Source organism: Rousettus aegyptiacus, unplaced genomic scaffold (genome assembly GCF_014176215.1).
Source record: "Rousettus aegyptiacus isolate mRouAeg1 unplaced genomic scaffold, mRouAeg1.p scaffold_m13_p_4, whole genome shotgun sequence".
Lineage (NCBI taxonomy): Eukaryota > Metazoa > Chordata > Mammalia > Chiroptera > Pteropodidae > Rousettus > Rousettus aegyptiacus.
Genome location: NW_023416307.1, coordinates 121,846,102 through 121,867,801, shown reverse-complemented (window position 1 = coordinate 121,867,801; position 21,700 = coordinate 121,846,102). Strand labels below are relative to the sequence as shown.

The window sequence follows — 21,700 nt, the reverse complement described above, 5'->3', positions numbered from 1 at the left end:
CTCTTTCATTTGTGCTGAAAGGATTGTTATAGAATTTCTAGGGCATTCATTTAAGAATTTTCCTATTCAGAAATGATAAAACAATATTAAAATTAATGTTAACAAACTATTTTTCTAACTAGGTTCCTTGTAAAATAAAGGCTAAATACATATTCAGCCAAGGTCTTCAACGGAGTGTAAACAGAGCATGTAAAAATTCGAAGGGTACACATTTTATCCTAAGGAGTTTAAAAGTTGTGTTTTTGCTTTCGATATGTTTGGCTTATATATAAGGCCTATTCTGTTTAACAAGGACCATATAGTTTTTAACAATGCAGGAAATCTTTTTCTAAATGCTAATGTCTATATCAAGAGTCCTGTGTTTGGGAAGTTAATATGTTTGGATTTGTTATGACATTCCATTTAAATGAAAAAAAGTCAGTAGGTTAAGTACAAGTTACCAATTTTATGCTAATTACCTAATGCTTCTTTCTATCAACAATCTATTTTATAAACCTTGTTACTTAGGAGAGTTATTCTATTTTACTAAGGTGTTTCTCTTCTCAAAACCCTTCCTTGTTTTACTTTGCGTTGTCATTTTTCTTTCTTAATGTCTTAATCTCAGCATATGCTCAATCAGAAATATAAAATCAAAACCACCTCAAATCAAGATAACCAATTATCTAATACTATGTGCAAGGTATTTTTCAGGCCTCACAAGAAATACATTATGATGTAGTTCTTTACCTTGAGAAGTTACCAAGGTGAAAGATGTTTAATAACAGAAGGAAGTATAGAGACCAAACTAGTGATGGAGATAATAAGTGCTCTAGAAATGTAGAGGAGTTAGAGATTAACATGTTATTAAACAATCAGGTATAACTTCACGGTAAAGTTTTGAATTATGAGGGTCCAGTGGGATGGTTCAGATTTGCATTATTATTGATAAAAATATTCCAAGGAAAAGATACTCGTTTCTATCACCCAGCATGTTCCTTATATATTATGAGTTTGCTTAAGTAATAACTAAATGAATATAATATCTTTGTTAATGGTAAAGATATTTATGTAACTCTGGCCTACTCAGGTCAAGCTCACACTTTTGGCTCTTATTCACATTACCTTTTAATCAACTAAGTAAACTTGCCCAGGCGTCTATATATTAGGTCTACAATTTTAAAATCTACAATAAAGGCTGGATTTTAGGTAAAGTATAAGACAACAGTAAAATAATATCCAATAATTCAACGTTAAAAACATTTAATTGCTAATGTCAAGCTAAAAAATTAGAAGAATGAATATTTTACTTTTTCCAGAAGAAGTGACTTAATTAAAAGAAGCAAGGGGAGCCATTGTGTTTACATGTCTGGAACATATGAAGACTATTAGAACTCCTGTTACTAAGTTTTGTCATTGGTTCTTTGCTGAAACAAGAAATTAAAATTTGATTTTATTCTTCTAGAGGTATGATTAATAACATTTATCTACCAGATAATACCTAAATATTTGGGTATTATGAGGAAAAGATTATGAGAGAGTAAGCAACAAGTATGACTTAATTAACCACGGTAACAGAAAACTTTTGATAGCACAAATAATGAAAATGTGTATTATCCCAATAGTGGTAAGTTCCATTTTAAGGGTGAGGAGACAAAACTAACATTTGTTGGGAATGGATTACATATTAGGCACTGCTCTAAGTGCTTGATATATTGGAAATTAGTTATTTAATCAAATAAGTTACTTAGCACTGCTAGCAAATGAGTCTTAGAAGTTCAAATGAATACTGGAAGTATCAATATGTAGGCCAGCTTGCAGAAAAAGCCAGGCGTTTAATTCACAAACTTATGATATTCAAATTAATATTCAGAGGATACTCAACTAATAATATTCAAACCAATGAAGGGACATGGTTCAAATAACTGTAAAAAATAGGTAATTCAAAATATAGTTGTACCTATTTTTAGCATATCTAATGTTAGTTTTTTATATTAGCTTCCTTTTTTTAACAGTATTTAGTATACACTAAAATTTTGTTTTTACTCACTAAACATATTCTAGTGCCTGACCTCAGGAACTGCTGAGGCACAGTAGATCGGCCTGATATTAGTAAGCCCAATTGGAGCAACAGGAACTTATTAGATACCTATTATGTGTTATGTATTTGTGGAAGGGAGGGACGGGGAAGGCAGTGGGGAGGATAGATAATTAAATAAGCAGGTCAAAGCAGTCCTCCCTACAAGGTAAGATCTGAACAAAGATTAAAAGGAGCTGAGAGAGTCAGCTAACATGTCAGAGGAAGAGCTTTCAGGAAGGAACAAGAGCTAGAGCAAAAGCACTAAGGCAGGAGCATGTGTGGAATGTTGGTGGAACAGCAAGGAGGCCAGTGTGGTGGGAATGGAGTGAGTGAAGGGCAGGTAGGAGAAGGGACAGAGGCTGACTGGGTAGAATGGGGAGTGAGAGGCTGACTGGGGCTTTTGTTGTAAGTGAGGTGGGGAGCTAGTGCAGGGTTTTGAGTAGAGTGACATATCTGACTTATGTTTTAACATGATCCCTCTGGATGATGGGTTGAGACTAGGTTGTTGGAAGGTAAGGGCAGATGCGGGAAAACCGATCCAGAAACTGGGACAGCAATCCAGGCAAGGGATGGTGGATTGGGTCAGGGTGGTGGCGGTGGAGGGGGGAGAGACATATATTCTAAACATATTTTCAGTTTAGAAGAGAGGGACAGCAATTAACAGTAATGTGTGCAGAGAAGGCCTCACAGCTTAGATGTTACTTGAACCTGAACCTGAAGGACAGGGAGGATTTGAAAATGTGGAAGAATTAAGAGAGGCCTTCTAGGATGTGACAGGTTTGGAGGTCAGAGTGAGTGTGACTTATTCTTGGGACAATGAGATCAGTCCTATTAGAGTAAGGTAGGCCAGTCTCTGGGGTTTGTAGGGAAATAAGATATAAAGTGGAACCAGAATACAGAGAGCTTGGAAAACCAGGCAAAGGTGTTTAGACTTCACAATGGACACGAGGCGTGTGTTGGACAACTTTCAAATGCCTAATTTAAGGGTATCTAGGGGAATCTAAAATAACAGAAACTTTGCGTCAATTCTGTTGATGTAAAACAATGGAGAAATTTGCTCAGTTCTTTGCTCAGTTTTTTTCTGACGCGAAGAATATGTACCTTAAGAAGAGCTATGACGATTTCAGAATTTCCTCAAGGTTATCTTATTCAAGTTATAAGTGAGAATGCAGACAAAGATAATAATCTATGACAACCTGTATTAGAGGTATAAAAATTGATTTTCACTTAATGACTCATGTTTTACACTGCAATTAACAGTTTAAATGGATAATTACTGTCAGGTAGCTTTCGAGACAAGCTGTATTCCTTAAGGCTGCTAGGGGAAAATACAATTTTTAAAAATGCCGTGCTTCCTTGTAAGCATCTTATATAAATGATATTTGTTTTGAGTGTTTCCTACAATTCACAATTTGGGGGAAAGTACAAGAGAAATGATAGGTTTTAGAAAGGTAGTAAGGAGATTCTCACAGTCTAGAAAAATCTGCTAAATCTACTAAATCTTGGTGATCAGAAAAGAGATCTGAATAGTTAAATCAGAAATAAATGGGAGCATTTGAGATCTTGCTTTCTGGCATATGTTGTCAGTTTGGCTCAAATAAACTTTTATAAACATTTTCAAAAAGAAAAAATAAAATAAATGATAAAACTAGAGCTATACTAAGAAAAAATTAATATGGGCAATAGTGAAATTCTACAAAGAGGCTCTGAATTATTACTGCACATGCGATTATGAAATTCAAAGCTGTGTCAATAACCTAAATCTTCATCACATAGAAAACATTATAATTTAAGACAGTTTTTCAATGTCTCTGAGAAGAAAACAATCATTGCTTTCATTTAGGCCCAAAGAATGATTATAACTTTCGGAAATGTAATCTTTTCATAGACAAATGTTAATGAAAGCGGGAGCTAATTCTTCTATTAAAAATCAGACATACAGATTCTTTCTCTAAGTTTGATCATTTCCTTATCAAAATATTCATAGGAGGGCATGCAGAAGCCTTATCTCACTCAAAACTACCACTTATTTTGATGCATCGAGAATCTGCAGTCCCCCAACTCTACCCACATTCCTTAAAATAGTCCAAATTTAGAAATTTAGGAAGATTATATGTCTTCTATTCTATTCAGAAATGATTAATACTATAAGCCCCAAACAGTAACCTTTATATTGGGCTTCAGATGTGCTTTCACAAATGTTGTGTCATTTAATCCTCATAATAACCCTGTATTTTCTGTTAATATATGTGGAAATGGAGGGCAAAAAAGGATAAATTATTTGCTCGAACTCATGAAGAAAGTATGTGGCCAAGATAAGATTGGTGGTTACATTCCCTTATATACATGGGTCCCTTCAAACTTCTGAAAAGGTAAAAACTATGGTCAATTGCCTAAATGTTTCTAGGTATACAGTTGTCTGGAGTCAAATACAGTTTAAGTATCTCAATAAAAACGATGGGCATTCAATCATGTACTTTTATCTCAGGAGAGACTCTCATTTCCAGAATCATCTATTGCAGCATTTATCATGTCTCTAAGGCATATTTCCATTGCTCAATCAGCTCCAAAGGACAAGCATGTCATCATCTTTCAATGCTCTGGTGCAACAACTTAAAATGAAAGAATTCACACAGGACTAAGTCTGGCACTAAAAGCAGGAGACATATTCAGCTTGAGTTTGTGGAAGCTTCCCTTCAATCTTGCCAATTTCTACTAGTGAAAATGGTTTCAGAGCCAGCACGGGGTTACTTGGGGTTGCTTGAGAAGCTCATGATGAAAACAGAAAGGGGAATAAGATAAAGTGGGTCACAGTGATCGTGGAGCCCAGGAAAAAGCGGAGAGGTCCTCTTTAGGCATAGTGGCTATGTAGAGTTTTTAATTTCATGAATATGACCAATACAGCTGGGCATCTGGATCATTTACACTTAACAAGCCACTTTTCCTTCAACAGCAGCACCTAGCTATTTGTAACAATCCCCTCTTCTATTCTGACTGTGGTGAGAAACAAGGAGCACCTAAATTAATTACTGTAACTAGGCTTAATCTCTACAATGTTTTATCACTGCTGGCTCCTAATAGCTAGTGATGATCATATTTCCAATATATTTTCAAGTTTGTCTGTTTGTTTTAGCAAGGGTAGAGTAAGTATTTCATGGTCATCTATAAAATATAATAGAAGTTAACAACCACAGGTCTTTGGCCTTTAGGAGCTCATATTTTTAAGAGAAAAACAATACTTATGCTTAAGAAGTAATCAGAGACCACATAAGACAAGAGTTAAATTATTGGTACAATATATGATTTCTTAATTGCTAGTAATTCTATTCTGTACCATGTTATTCTTTGGAGGGGATTTGAGACGCAAAAAAATTAAATCCAGGGCAAATTAAAGGCACAAAAATAGATTAGTGGAGAATGAAAACTAACTTGAATCACACAACTATCCCTTACCAAAAACCACACTTGTCCCTCAGTTAACCTAAAATATTTGTCGCACTGCACTCAGAACATATTCTTTCAAACACACAAAACTATCAAATTTTGAATCAAGAGCTACTTTATAGTATAGCTAGGACATTCTACCCCGATGCCAGCTAATTAATAATTGGAGAAAGATAGCAATAATTTTTATGGCTTGCAGAAAAAACGACAGACTATTATATCATATAATGAAACTACTTAAGAGGCTCAGATGATAGAAATATAGAGTCAAGTCATCATAACGAAATAAAATAGTATTTCAGAAAATATGTTTTATTAATTTAAAAAAAGTTTTATGTTTTAAAAATTGTGATTAATACATCCAAACTTCAGGCTTTCAGAAAAATTAAAACATTAAAATGTAAAGCCATTTCAAGAATTACGCAACTTAATTTTAATGTTTTAGCACTTATATTGTAAATCATGAATCACACTACTTAACACAACCTATTTTTTATGTGGCTTCTATGCAAAGAAAAACATAAAACAAATAGAAATGTAGAAATAAATACAAGACAGTACAAAACGGAAGAAGCTTGCTAACAAACTCCAGTAGTAGGAGCTGTAGAATTGAAGAATTTACATTTTGCGGTATTGAAAAATGAAGTATCTGTTTGAATCTTATATATCTGAGTAAAAGTAATAATTAACTCATTTATTTAGCATGCAATAGGCATTTAGGGACCTCATTTTCTTTATGTGTAAAATGAGATGCTTAGAATAGACATTTTCCAAGTTCCCCACAATCTGTTCTACAATGCATTAGGCACTATGCTAAGTATCGTAAGAAATACAAAGAAGTATTTAATTTGGTTCTACACTCTGGAAGCTTATAATTCTTTGCGAGAGATTAAAACATACACGCAAATGTCAAGATTTCAAAGTAGAACAAAAACATGCTGAGAGGGTTTTAAGAGAAATAAAAATGCTGTAAGAGACATAAAAACTGCTATGAGAGAAATCCAATATATATGGCTAAAAGGGGAAAATGTGACTCTTCAGGTATTCTAAAAAAACCTTAAGTATTTTTGGCAAACATATATAAACCCAGGAAATAAAAATGAATAGGTCTTTTTTTTTTTTTTATGCTTTAATGCTTAAAATTCAGGAAATGGGAGCCTGCACGAAGATAAAATATCGATTAGTTGAGGTTGTTTTTTTTTTTTTAAGTTCTGAATATGCTTATAAGTGAGCAGCGGATTAAGTATTAAACACTGGACTATACATATAACAGTATTAAAACAAATTTCACTTGAGCGATTTTAACTACAAGAGCAATTTTAACCTCCCATAAATGCCCAAAGTATTCCAATAGCCATAACTGGAATGAACTTTACCTTGTGAAGTGCTTGCAGACAGTGTATCAGCGACGGAATCACTTTCTGGGTCAATAAGAGAATCTCCCAGAGTTTCGCCCATAACAGCATGGAATAGGGATTTGCTATAATTCACATTGATATTTTGTCTATTTCTTGCAAAAGACTAATCCGTTAAAAGAAAAAGAGTTGCAGTGGTAGAACTTGTGAACACACCAACGAGTCAAGTCATCAGTTTCCAAATATTTGGGAGAGGTGGGAATAAACACACAAAGCAGCAGGCTTGAATTGGCTGGCACTCTTCTGTTAGAGAGCCAGCGGTGACAAAATGTTGTGTCATAATGATGTTCATTGCTTTGGCAAGACTTGGTACATTACAAGGAAAACATTGCCACACCATCTCGCCAGTGACCCACATGTTTAGTGTCTTGTGAGGGGCACAGCTGTATAGTATTTAGAATTATCAGAGCAAAGAGATTGTTCAATATTCAGTTGCTTCGTAAACAGACAACTTTAAATCTCTGGGTAATGAAAGATTAACTTACTTGGACAAAGTTTGTTTCTCGCTGCCCACCGTTGGCTGAATCTCTAATCATATTATCTAAAGAAAATTTTGAATTCAAACATGTATTCTTATTTTAAAATGTACTATTAGTATTCAACTAAAAAGTTATGTTCTAAGGTATTCATCCTACTACTTTACAAAGCCCAAAATGATACTGACTGATATTCAAATGCTATAATTAAACAGTTGAGAGAAGGTAGGGCCTGAGATGGTTTTGATTTTATATATCAGGGTTTACTTTTTAAAAATTTGATTATTAAGTTTATCCATCAACAGCAATGCAGCAATGTTGCATCAGGTGATGTGCGAACATCAGTTGATGTTTAAGTATAAATGCTGTATAATAATGAAAAAAATGGACTTTCCTCTGAGAAGAATAATGCATTACCAGAAAAAATTGACCTACACTGACAAGCTGGCAAGGAGTGTGGTCAGTTTTGTAATCAGGAGAAAACTGGCTTCTTGCTTAAGGCCTTTGCCCTTTTGGCAAGGAAAAACACTAAATGTGCCAAAATTCAATGTGGGAGCTGGCATCCTTTTTTTCATATAAGTGGCCTAATAGAATTGCAGTGATTTGTGGATTTATCAGATGGCAATGAATCACTGAATTACACTTATGCCAATATTCCCCAAGTGGAATAAATATATATCTGATTAATCTACATTGAGTAACTAGTCATCCTTCAAGGGGACTAGCAAAAATTTCTCTGTCAATCATAGAGCAACAGCTTGGTGGGAAAATGCTTAGTGGATCTCAGCACAGAATAAAATAGACAGCTGGGTGATTACATCCGTATTTTAAGAATCAAGTTAAAGGTCCAAATAAGAATAGTTGTATTGAACTAGTTTTATTTACATTCAGTTTGAATTCTCAATAAAGGAGTTTCTCCTTCCCTCTCAATGCTGGGAAATTTACTTACAGGTACAATGACATAATATTTCAAGGTGTGATTGAATCTAAGATTCTTGGTTGAATTTATGCTAGATCAAAACAAATGATTAAAGTCAAGAAAATTGTTTTTCTTCTTAATAAAACAGAATAAAAATTTAAGCCCCATTTTGCCTACAGCTACTCCTACTCAATGTCCTCAGGTATGTTTGAGTCTGGAAGGCAAACGCCAGCCTTATTCCTATTAAGTGGCAAGGTCTCGCCCAGTTCTTAATCATCACTCATTCGTGCCCTTAGATTCCAAAGTCTCTCCAACTTTTACAAAATGAATATGTTTATTAAAATGTTCTTGAGATTATGCCGGATTATAAGAATGATAAAATTGGCAAAATGATATCATTTTAGAGTGAGAGAAACTTTTTAGAGTCAAAAAATGGCCTGTTAATGAGAAAATGAGGACCCCAAATGACAAGTCAATTCTTCAGGTTAAACGGCGAGGTAGTGACAGGCCTAGAACTATAATCTAGGTTTTTAGGTCTCTAATTTTCAGGCCAATCTACTATTGGACTTTACCAACTTCTACTCTTAGAAGTGTCTAAATCACTTTTTAGAATAAATTAATCACCATGGGGATAGAGTACCGGGTAAGTTAAGGGAACATATGTTAACTCTTTCAAGGAGTACCAATGAACAACCGCGTTACTCGTTTTTCAATACTTATGGATGCTGCCATGGCGTGGGCGATTGGGAAGCCTCTCACTGCCCTTCTTCCTCTTACTCTCGCATTTGCTCAGTTTTGATGTAGTTCATTCATGCTGCATAATTCTATCTGAAAACCCTAGTTTTGTTTCTTAGGCTAATAGTATTACCTGGTTCTCAAGTTTTGCAGTAGTCCCTTTTACGATTTGGGCAATACACAGATTCATTCTTTCCAACTACCACTAAAGGGACTAATTTCTGGACTCTTCACCTCAGACATCATTCAACTTACCTATCTACAGTGTATCTAGGCCTTCTAAGCCTCTCGTAGTTTTCACTCTTTTTAACAGTTAATTATTCCATAACACCTGAATCTAACAGCATCTCCTTTTAACAACATTGACCACACTGTCATCACTTTTCCCCTTAGACTATACTACTTGAAAGCAAAAACTTGTCCTATTCATTGTATTTCACACATTTATTTGTTCAACACATTTATTGATATATTGGCAGGCATTGAGCTAGGTGCTGGCTTAAAGAATAAGATGTGTTCTTTTCTTGTGGAGTTCAAAACTAGTCGATAAACAAAAATTACAATTTTGATAAACACAGAGCCTGACACATAGCAGGTTCAATAAATGTTTAAACTTTCAACACATGTATAAACCAAACAATATATGAAGCATCCCAAGTTACTAAAAAATACTTATATCATGTGGATTGTTTAATCATATTTTATGTTAGTGATAATATTTTGTCCTAACACACTATAGCACTAAGTTACATGAAATAACTTGCTCACATGGACATTTAAATAGACAAAAATAGCTGAGCCAATTCATTTGTATCTAATATGCATCTGTTTTGTCTTTAGATATTGAAAAGACATATTTTATTTTATGGCTATCCATCTGTCCATTCATCAAATATTAATCAAATACCAACTGAGTGCCAGGTATTATTCGAGGCATAGGAGACAAATAATAAGCTAAGGTTCCTATCCTTAATGAGTTCAAATTTAACTATATTAATAAAAATTAACCAAATATACCTAAAAGAGTGATCCTTTAGCTTACTTAACTTTGAAGGTCAATTAGCATGCACTGATACCAGAAATAATATATTTGCTTAAAATTGTTACTATTAGTGGACAGTATGTGATCATCAAAAAATTTACGAGAGTTTTGACATGCATGTGACTATATCTTCAAGGCCTTAAGATTCCCCAGTGTCCTACTCTTTATTATATCAAAATCTGAAGGATATTATAATAAGATCCATAAAAGAGCATGCTGGAGAATTACTCTATAATGTAAAGTCTTGGAACCTTAGACAGTGTCTAGATGCTTTGTATAATTGGTTATCAGCGCTTTGCATCTGAAAGGTACCTCTATGTAGAAGTCAACTGCTTTTCACTCTTTGGAGAACTCCCTTAAAGGACATTTTTTGGTCGGTCATTTTACAGAGTGGGGAATGGTAAACCACCACCCTCATTATGCACTATGCACAAAAACTAACTCAACTTTTTCTATTGAGGGATGTAGGGCTTTGTGTGATGCAGAGGTTGAGAAGAAGGTCATTTCCACTTGGACTTTGGAGATACAGTGGTACGGATATGGTTGTGGGTGTAATATATACCCTCAGCAGAAGAAAGAATGAAGATAATTAGGAATGATTATATAATGAGGAGGATGAAAAGCTTATTTAACTCTATCGCAGTTTATGACAGCTGAAAACAATGGACAGTTTGGTATTTGAGAAGGCTACTCTTTAATATTTTATCTTTAATATTACTTTATAGAACCTACCTTTGGCTAAAAGAATCTGAATATTGCTCAGCCAAAAAACTACCAAAATTTTAGTACATTTAGCTATGAATGAATCATAACAAAAAAAAGGTCTAAAAAAAGTCTATAGCTAATAAAATCATAGGATTCTATCTGTATAAAGTTTTTAAAGCATTATTCAATGTTTAGAGTGGTTAACATCAAATAGTCCCAGGAAATAGAATATTAAATATTATTTGTGCTGCATTACTCTTGAAACCTTGTTTTTTAATTTTTATTTTTTTGGCTATAGATTAAATTTGTTTAATTTTCTAGATTAAATCTAGATTTTAAAAACTGCTTTAATTGCTTTCTTTTTACTTAATGTAAGATAAGTTGTTAGGACTGGCATTAGTATTGGTATAGAACAGTGTGTATAATGTTCTTTTCTTTTGCTATAACCTCGTTTTAAAGTTACATTTCATTTTACAAGTGCTAAGAACACTTATACTAGCTCCTGAAAGGTGAGGAGGTCCTTGAGAGAACAATATCTAATACCTCTTTGTATCCCTAGAGCCTAGCACAGTGTCCCTACTTGGCATAAAACATGTTTATTGTTTTGGTTGCTGATGAGAATGATGAAAGAACAGCTGCTTGCCACATCTGTCTTACATGTATCACTCAAGGAGAACTTTAGAGACCTAATGAACTGACAACAGCATCAATTTTCTTCTTGTTCCAATAAGACTTAAATTTCCCAATAGTACTCTAAAGGAAGCTAGGTAATTGCTAAAAATCAGAATGACTACCTAAGCTCACTTATCCCCTTAACTCAGAACTGCTGCCTTTTCCTAGTGCAATTATTTGGCTCAGAACCTCATCTTCTAGTGGTAGTTGCATCAATTCAGGGTTTCTTCATAGTCACAGGGGATGTAATATGGAAGAAATGATGATCCAATGGGACACATGACTTTCAGAACAAATAATTCTGTATCCTAGACGTAAATCCCATCACGACCATCACAGCAAGCCGGGTATTCCCAAAGGAAGAGGCAAAGGAAAGTTGCTGTTGAATACATCTGTCATTCTCTTTTGAAAGGCAAAGTCTTTAATCAAAAACTATAATTTAGTTTAAATTTTCAAAAAGTAACATATTGTCTGTACACAATTAATATTTTAAACTAATGTACCATTTTGATATAAAGAAAAATAACTCCTCGAATGATGTTAACTTGCAGTCAATAGTTCCAGTAGATGTATATTTGATATTTAAAAAGGTCTTCTAGATGCTAAAGCAGTGTAGTATATGAAAAGCACACTGACATCGGAGCCAGAAAGCCTAGGTTTTTAGTTCCTATCTAGGTTAAGCCATAGAATTGTGTTAACTCTTTGGGTTCACACTTGACATCTTTAGGATGAGAAGAAGGCCTTTCTGCAAAACAGACTAATCCTTAAGACCCTTTTGGATTCTGATGTTGAGATACTTAATAGTATGCCTGTAACTAGTTTATTGAAAATGTAATGGGAATTCTGTATACTGTATTCTTATACATGTTCTAATCCTGAGTTACTATTTCCTTTGCATATCTGACTGCTAATTGGGTGACATTATGAAAGATATTTTACCTGGAAAAATAAAGCCCAACTGTAAATTAAAAGCCTCAAAGAGAGAGAAAAAAAAAAGCTGAAAACTTCCTTTTTTCCCCTCCTTTAAAAGTTAACTTGCCTGTAAGACCTGAAAAAAGAGCCTAACCTGTCTAACCACTTTCTAGGGATCAAGTAAACACTTTTCAAATTACTATACTTTTGAAGCAAAGATATCCCATGGAACTATGTTAACTTGTCTTTACATGCCATATCCGAAACTCTCCAGTAATGTTTTCTAGCATAATAAAATACCATGGGCTATATTATCAACTGACCTATATTTATGGGAAATCCTAAAACTGTAAAACATATATCTTCATTCTTCTGATTTTGTCAATTAACTTTTCAAGATCAGTTATACCAAGATTTCCTGGGTAACATGTCCTATCATTGGTGAACCACACTAGGAATCCACAAAGATCCTAAAGCAAGCTTAGAGCCACAGAGTTATATGCAGGATTAGTTTATGTAAAATAAGAAATTTAACAGTGTTGTGACTGTACTGAAGGAAATATATGGACTACTGAGATCACAGACTCACAAAACTTAATACCAGGGAGATTAACACAAACTCTTAATTTTTCATTTATGGAAAATGGGTTCAAGAGAAATTAAATGATTTGCTCAAGGTATTACCCAGATAATCAGTAGCAGACTTTGAGCTAGAAATCAAGTTTCTTTATTCCCAGTCCAAAGCTCCAAACTGTGCTCTATCTCATTAAAATTATGCAATAAAATGTTTAAATATATTGTTCCAATCAATTCTTTTTAATGTCAATAATCATGTTAGGAGTCTCGGCATGAAAGCATTTGTACTAATATGATTCACTTAATGAGGATGAATCACCCATGAAAATGCCATAGTTCATCACAGAGTTTAGAGACGGTGCTTTCTACGAAGAGGGCACCCAGTAACAACTTGGTAATTAAAATTTGGTGATATCTGAACAATTAATTTTGGAATTCATTTTGCTGACAAATGTCCTTTTACCCCATTCATAGATTCTTCATGAGTCATCCTAGTATTCTGGAGTTTTTCTGGTACAAACAGTTGTCTTTTCTATTCACATAGTTACTTGCTCATAAGAAAATAATAAAATTACCATGTGAAAATTTATACTGAGGTAATAATATAGTAACAAAAAAAGTACCTCAGAGTTGTACAGTGTTTCTACCTTATTCGAAATTCACCATGACACGGAGAGATTAATTCAAAGAAAAACAAGGAGATAATAAGGGCTTCAATACAGAACCTTGTAATGGTTTTTGGCCATAAAGTTATTCTTTATTTCCTATCAAATCTCTAATTGCTATCATGAGTAAGATGGGTCTATTTCTGTTAAAAGTACAAACTTTAAAATTCATACCTGTTTTGAAGATTTCATACTCTACTTACATACCACTTCTTATGAAACATTTATGTTCATGAAATGTATTTAAGAGCAGTAGAGGTGTTAGTTGATGACTGCTCTTTTTTTATTATTTTATTAATCATGTTGTCATGTGTATAAATTTCAATTTTTGATGATAATAATATAAATTTTGAGACCCTATTCTGTTCCAGCCACTGACTTAATAATCATCTTTATTTCTCACAACTACTCTTTTAGATGAGAACACAGAAGATTCAAGAGAAAAAGTAACATGTGCAAAGTAAAAATGCTTCTAAGTGACAGAGTTTGAATTCAAACACAGGTCTGTTTGACTATAACCATACTGACAAAAGACAAATGGACAAAGCTTTGCAGCCTCAAAGGAAACATTTTATTTTCCTTTAATGAACAGAATACACTGCTAGTTTTCTATATGAAAGGTTTTTTTTCTTTTAAATAACCTTTTGTGATTATAGAACCAATCCATGTTCATTGTTTAAAACGAAAAAATATAGGCTGATAAAAGTAAAATCATTATATTTCTACTACTCAAAGATAATCAACATTGAACTCTTAGTGTTTATCTAACTAGATCTTTTTCTGGGCATATATATGATCATAAGTATATACATATACATAAATATATAATACATATATGCATATACATAGAGTATTTGGATTTTTTAATAAAAATGAAATCTGGTACCTACTGGTGGTAAGCTGCTTTTTAAAAAAAGTCAATAATTTCCATGTTTCCATTTTTATAAATTTTCATTTCAAACGATACCCAGTCCAAATTCAAATTTCTTTAGTTGACCCAAAATGTTCTTTGAAACTGGTTTGTTCCAAACCTGAATCTAACCCAGGATAATGAGATGCATTTGGTTATACGTCTCTTAAGTCTTTTTAAACCCAGCAGAGTCAACCTCCTCCACCCCCAGCTTCCCTTAATTTTAAGGCCACTGACTCACTGAAGAGATTAGGCCTGTTATCATGTAGACTATCTCACCCTCTGGATTTATCTGGTTGTTTTCTTGAGGTATAATTTAGCTCGCTTCTCTATCTCTGTTTCCTATAAACTAGATGTTATATTTAATTAAACATCTTTTTCCTTTACTGTAACATAGGTGATGTTCTATACTTAACATCCAAGACACAGTATATGACATACCATTAATGATGCTAAGATCGATGACTAGTTTAGAATAATAATAGTATGATCTCTCTATTTCACTTTTTTCTCCTTGCAACCTGAAAGTAATCTGTGGCTGTTACTTTAACATTATAAGGATGTTTGATTTCACCAATCATTCACCTAAAAATTTTAACACACTTAATCTTTTCCTGAATCAATACTCTGAATTTATGAAATCAAGTTTTCTAATTCTATCACTCTACATTTATTAGCTGGCATTTTTCTATGAGGTAGAGTTTTCCTTTGAGAACTAAAGCTGTGTGGATATCCTGAAATATAGTTCCTACTGAAAAGGAAGAACAAATGTTTAATTTTAATTTGTTCTCTGTTAAAAAAGGCAGATATTTTCATCACCAAAGTTTCTCGATTATGCATTTGTGTCTTTTGTTCACTGAATGTTCCTATCATAAAATACATACTTACAAAAGTTTCTCTTTTATCAATTATTTTTAGAAAATTTTATTTCAATTTCAATTTTCTCTGCTATCCTTGGTCTTATAACAGATAAAACCAGGACACCCATCCCCTAGTTCTTTAAGTATCTAATCCATTTTCTTTTTATTACATATACAAAACCACTTATCAAACCCTAATAATAAAACTAATGCTTCAGTTTTACCTAATAATTTCTATTAACAGGAATTTTTCAATTTTTAGCAAGTGGTTATTCCTAACTTACAGGGGATAAGTAGAATACAAACTTAACTGGTTCTTCCAAATTTATGTTGCGTGTCAACATAGCTTTAGGAAGAGAGTAGAGTCTAAGATTCCTGACAGGTTTGTGGACTAATTAAACCACATTCCAACCACCCATTTTCTTTATACTCCAGGGTTGTTTTTCTTTAGATATACTAAGCTCTAGGAAGTAAGATGTTATGTTTTTATATTACATGAGCTCTGATTTAATAAACTTCATCTAGCACTCAGAAACATCTTATTGAACACAAAGGGAAGAGGGGAAGACTAAAATATGAAGACAGATAAAAAATAACTTTCTCAATTCTAAAATATGTGCTCCCCAATAAACATTAAAATAAAACTGAGTCTTAAGTCAGTCCTCCTTCTAATTATGTTTTTATTTATCTATTGTATACAGTCAGATGAACAGCTCAAAATGCCTAAAGTCATTCTGGGCAAGTTGACAAATATCCTACACATTGAAATGAGAAGTGGGAAGAAGGCCAGATTGCCTAATTGTTACTTGAAAATCTGAGGAGGTGGACAAGCCAAAATCTTTACGGGGATCCAAATTGTAAAATTTCTTCCTTAGGCAGCAAGAGAAAACAAAGGGCCAGATTCTTATTCTGTATAATTTTATAGGATTCCATTGTATCCTCCATTGTTTCTTTCGTGTACTGCCTGAAGGGGAAATATATTGTTATCTATGAGAGAGCTTCCGTAAGAGAGTTACAGAGGATGAGAACATAGCCTCTAGAAGATTAATAGATGATATGTCATTCAGTCTAGAATGGAATTTTCAAATAAACATTTCGGTAACTGTGTACCTAAAAGACCTATGGTCAGGGTCAGGAAGTTTTAGTGACTGAGAGTTAATGAGACAAGCAATACCCCGAACTGATTAAACTGGCTTAGAAAAGAGCATTTGAGGAGGGGCAGGGAAAATGGAGCATTGAGAGAGCACCTATATGGTTTTCACAGAAGTGTGAAGATGAGACTGTCATATCTGTAGGAAGTCTTAGAGAACATTTACTCTAACTCCCTCTTCATTGACAGATGGGGAATCAAGGCACAAAGACTCAGTTAAGTGACTTGCCCCACCCCTTGTCCCAAGATAATACACAGTTAATGACAAAGTCAAAACTAGAATCCATGATATCTTAATTACTGGACTCTCTCTTTAGTTCCACTAAAACAGTATTTTTTTCAACTGGGTCTCTTTATTGTGCAGAGGGGATTATCTATAGATATATATTCTTAGGAAGTCCAAAAAAGCTTTATAAAAAGCTTTTTGTACAACTTTATTGAAGTATATTTTACACATCATAAAGTTCATTTCAAGTATATAATTTAACGAATTTTAGAAAATTTACCAAGTTTTGCAACCGTCACCATAAATCAGTTTTAGAGCATTTTCATCGCTCTATAATATCTCTCATGCTCATTTGCAATCAATCCAGTTCCCACCTCCAATCCCAGGTAACCACTAATCCAGTTTTATGCATTTATATCTTTGCTTTTACTGTACATTTTGTATAAATGGAATCATTCAGTATATCGTCTCTTGTGTCTGGGCTCTTTTTTACTTATAATGTATTTGTGGTTCATCCCTACTGCAACACATATCAGCAGTAAGTTCTTTTTTTATTGCTGAATAATCTAGGCTAGGTTGTGTCTGACTATATCATATTTTGTCTATCCATTCAGTTGATGGATGCAAAATTGTTTCCAATTTTTGATAGCGTTTTTATTTTTATTTTTAACAGTAACACATATAGGTATTTACACTGTGAGTTCACCTCTCATACTTAGATTTCTTTCTGTCACCATATATTTGACCCCCTTTACCTCGTCTACCTCCCCCTTGCCCCCACTTCCTACCCTCTGGTAACCACTAGTCTATAGTCCATGTTCATGAGTCTCTGTTTGCTTGTCCTGTTGATAACAAGTTTTTAATTCTACACTTTCAATTTTTCTTTCATTTTAATGCTATAAAATTGAAAAAAATTATATTTTATATTATCTGGATATCTGGATGATTTTATAACTGAATACTTAAAGGCAGGTTCAGTGCCACAGTTTGTATTTATGCCCAGTATCACTACTCTAGTTGCTCAGGGTTAATGAACGATTTTTATTATTATTAAAACAACTTAGTTTATTATTAAAAAATAGACTTTTAATATGTAAATGAGTCATTTGATTTAGGTGGAAGCCAACTGAGATCTGGTAATGCTGTAGGAAGAATTCAACAAGAGAAAATCAAGGGAAAATTTAATCATATATGTGGCATTGAGTAGCACAGCGTGTAGTACCTCAAGAAGCATGTGTTACAGCAGTCATTTCTATTTTAAATTGTTAATTTGAATGCAAAGGGTTTTGTAACTTGTTATTTAATTTGTTTTAGTTGTATATAAGAGCTACAAGTGTAAAAGCTTATAGCTACTTTGCACATACCCGTTACATTACAATAAAAATTATATGAACATTAAGAATCATAAGAAATTTTTTCCTTAAAAGAAGTCTGTGCTTTACTCAAGCAATACTAAGATATATCTATATAAAATAACTGAAAATAACTGAACCAGACTTTAAAGACTTTCTAATTTTCTCATTTATAAATAAAGAAAAAAGAGGTAACATGACTTGTGTAAAATTATATAACCGGTTAGTGACAAAGCTGGGTCTAAAACACAGGTTCTTCACTGACATGGCTACAAAACATTTATTCCAAGTTGTATATGATTAATCTCATAGAGACTTTGGTCGTTTTATAAATAAGACATCCACTGAGATTGAGACATGAAACAGATTCATATTCTAAATCTTATTTTTTTACTGATGACAAAATAATGATTACAATCCAAACCTATAATTTAGGAGCTAAAATCTAGTACTCACATAGCTGGTGTGAGGAAAAAGGAAAAGATGTTTTAGCTAACCTCAAGAGTCAAGAGGCAGAGTGGTATAACTGAAAAAAGTTTGAGACCAAGGTTCAACCTTTACGTCTGCATCTAACTCTACAAATTTATGCAAGTCACAATGACTCTGATCTTAATTCTCCATTTTTAAAGTAGAGATAAGGAAAGGAGAGTAGGTTAGATGACTTCTAACATTTTCTTTACTCATTTCCATTCAATACATTTTAAGTGTTAAGGGCTCATATATTATAAACTCTTGTCACTAATCAGAATCATGTCAACCTCTGCATTGATTAATAACATTATTGCTGTAATCTGCCCGCACACCTACCCGCTCACCCATCTTATTGTTCACTGTTTCCTAACATGTAATTTATGTTCTATTCAGAAAGATATATTGACTCACTCCGATGTACCTATGGTACATATATTAGGTGCTCAATAAATGTTGAGTGATGCATTAACATGTGAATGAATGTGTATATTCCTATTTTCTGCCATCCACCAGGACTTCTGGCTTATTTCTGCTATAACAATATGTTTTTCTTGATAAGTGCAAAGTAAATGGGCTTTGAATGTCAATTTATTAGTTCTTATGCCTAATAGTTCATTGTACACAGAGACAATACCACATAATTTACATCTAAGTTGTTTCTTATATGTTTGGTTCATTTCTTCAACTATATTATTAAGGCCTTTGAAAACATAAGAGGGTATTCCTTTTGCTTCATTTATTCTTCTTAGTACATCATTAAGTGTTTAAGACTTGATTGTTAATTCCAAATGGTATACCATCTTTTCAAAGGCCTTCAGGAAAGTATCCTCTCCCAAACTTAAATGTCCACAAGAAGCTCAGTCCCCTTGTTTTACTTTCAGAAGAGGTTCTAAGAAATTTCATTATCATTCTTTGAATAATACCCCTATAAAAATTTAAACATCATTATTCAAATACAATATTTCTCTTCCTTACTTTTCTTTTCCCAGTCGAAGAATTGGTTTCTCGTAATTAGTTCTTTTAAACTTGATTCCATGTTTTGTACTTGAAAGTTCTAATACAATTGCTTCCATAAGTTGTACGTACAGTCTTGGACTATGAAGGAGCACAGAGTTCTAATAAAGGTTCTACTACTTGCTAATGTCTTTGGGTAAGTCTCTGAGCATTTCTGGGCTTCTATTGCCCCATATGTAATATCCGCCTTGCCTTAAAAGGATATTATTAGGATTCAATACATTACTATATGAAAGAACTTTACACATTTTAAAGCTCTGTGCAAATATAAGATACTACCTTCCTATTGCTACCAGAACACTAAAAGCATTTTCTTTAAGGTTAAAATGTAAGAGATTCATTGAATAAACACTGAAAAATACATGCATATGAAAGTTGAAAGGAACTATGCTACACAGTGCTAATGTTGATTATTTATCAGTGAGGAAATTATGAGTGATTATTTTTTGCTTTACATTTTCTGCTTCTTTTTCAATAGCAGCTATTGAAAAATTTGAATTTAAAAATTTACTTTAAATAAAATTGAGTATTAAAAAATAACAGCTATCAAATCTGGAGGATATTCTAAAAGAAAATATCAAGCAAACCTTTTATAGTTGATAAAATTAAATTTCGCAGTAGGTTATTAAGTGGCAGAGATTTTAGCTAAGATTTTCAAAGAGGAAAGTTATCAAGAATAATTTTAAGTGTTTCCATTTTTCTAAGGAACTATTATCTTCCATCTCTTTTTCTCTCTGAAGTCTTTCTACTAGATATTAGGATTACTAGTCCTTAAAGAGTATCAAGAAGTGAAAGGTTCACAGTATGGAAAACCTCAGACAGGAAGCTTAATGTTAATATTTTATAAAAGAGACCACAAACTCCTGACTTGGTTATTGTCTTCCACCTATCCCCACTCACCAAGAGCAACTAGCATTAATCTAGTGGATCTTTTGGTGTTCAGAATGTGTTCACAAATCGATTTCCAGCTCAGCTTTTATTTACTGAGGATTCAAATCAGTAGCTTTTTGGTTCCAGCACTGTCTTGTCCTACATATCAGTTTTCCTTTAATATGTTCTCATCATTCCCACTCCTTATCCCTCCTGATTAGTGTCTCTAAGGGATTAAATGAGATGACCATATACACTTTCCTATCCAAACTGGGACACTTTCAGGAGTGAAAGAGGACAATACTAAAAATTGCACTCAGACAACAGGCATACACTAAGACTGTCACAGGCAGTCTTAGTTTATATATAATCACTTTAAAATGAAGCAAAGTGAGGGGCTTAAGAGAGAAGTTTCATGATATCTTAGGTCCTGGCAACTAGAAAGTAGGTCAGTGCTGCCATAGATTTTTTTCATATTGCCTTCCACTTCTCATGGTTGTTAGCGCCTGAATGTGGTTATCATATTAACATTTTATTGGAAATCTATAATTAAATGTGGTGAAGCAAATTTTCTTTGTTTGCTTTTCTTCTTTTTTTAATGTTAAAGGTTCACACGGGGTAGTTGTTTTGCAAAGGAAGGTGGGAATTGCAAAGGTTTTGCTCTAGGCTGTCTTGCATTAAGAGTTATTGTATCTGGCCACTTTTCAAGCAACCAGATATGAAGTAAGTAATGCCCATTTGGATTACAAATCTCATTTTAATATCTTTCAACATAAATAACAGTAACAATAGTCAATATATTTATTTCAAGGCTCCCAAGAGGTGAGAGACATTAGCCACACAGAAATCACACTGTAGAAATGCTAGAGAAAACAATGATCCTATTAAAAATACTCTTTTTAAATGATCTAAAAAGCTTAATTGAATGAAAGCAGTTACATAAAGCTTAGTTTGACAGCTACAATTAACCAAAGCACCAAAAGTAGCAAACATCAGAATAATTTGATTCAGTAAATTCTTAACACTTGGAGAGTCGTAATCATATGACCTAGCTATTGAAATGACTGTATTTGGGGGTTATTACTAAGTCTGGCAAAATCCTATAAACACAACATAGGTAATTAGGTAACATATTCTTTGGGGAGCGTACAGAGCTCTAATATTGACTAAAAGAAGCTCGATATAAAATTCCTAACAAATGCTGTAGGCGTAAAAAATAAAAAATAAGGG

General features: G+C 33.3%; 1 protein-coding gene across 4 annotated transcripts in view; it reads right to left on the bottom strand.

Moving 5' to 3' along the window:
- Positions 1-21,700, bottom strand: part of PPARG (peroxisome proliferator activated receptor gamma) — a 119,824-nt gene that overhangs the window by 60,029 nt on the left and 38,095 nt on the right. The window contains exon 1 of one of the 4 annotated variants that reach the window (XM_016162700.2): positions 6,877-10,838. The exons of the other annotated variants lie outside the window; for them this stretch is intronic. Coding sequence (XP_016018186.1) covers positions 6,877-6,958 — 82 coding nt within the window. The 5' untranslated portion in view covers positions 6,959-10,838. Of the gene's footprint in view, positions 1-6,876; positions 10,839-21,700 lie in introns of those variants that run through there. 4 annotated transcript variants of the gene reach the window in all.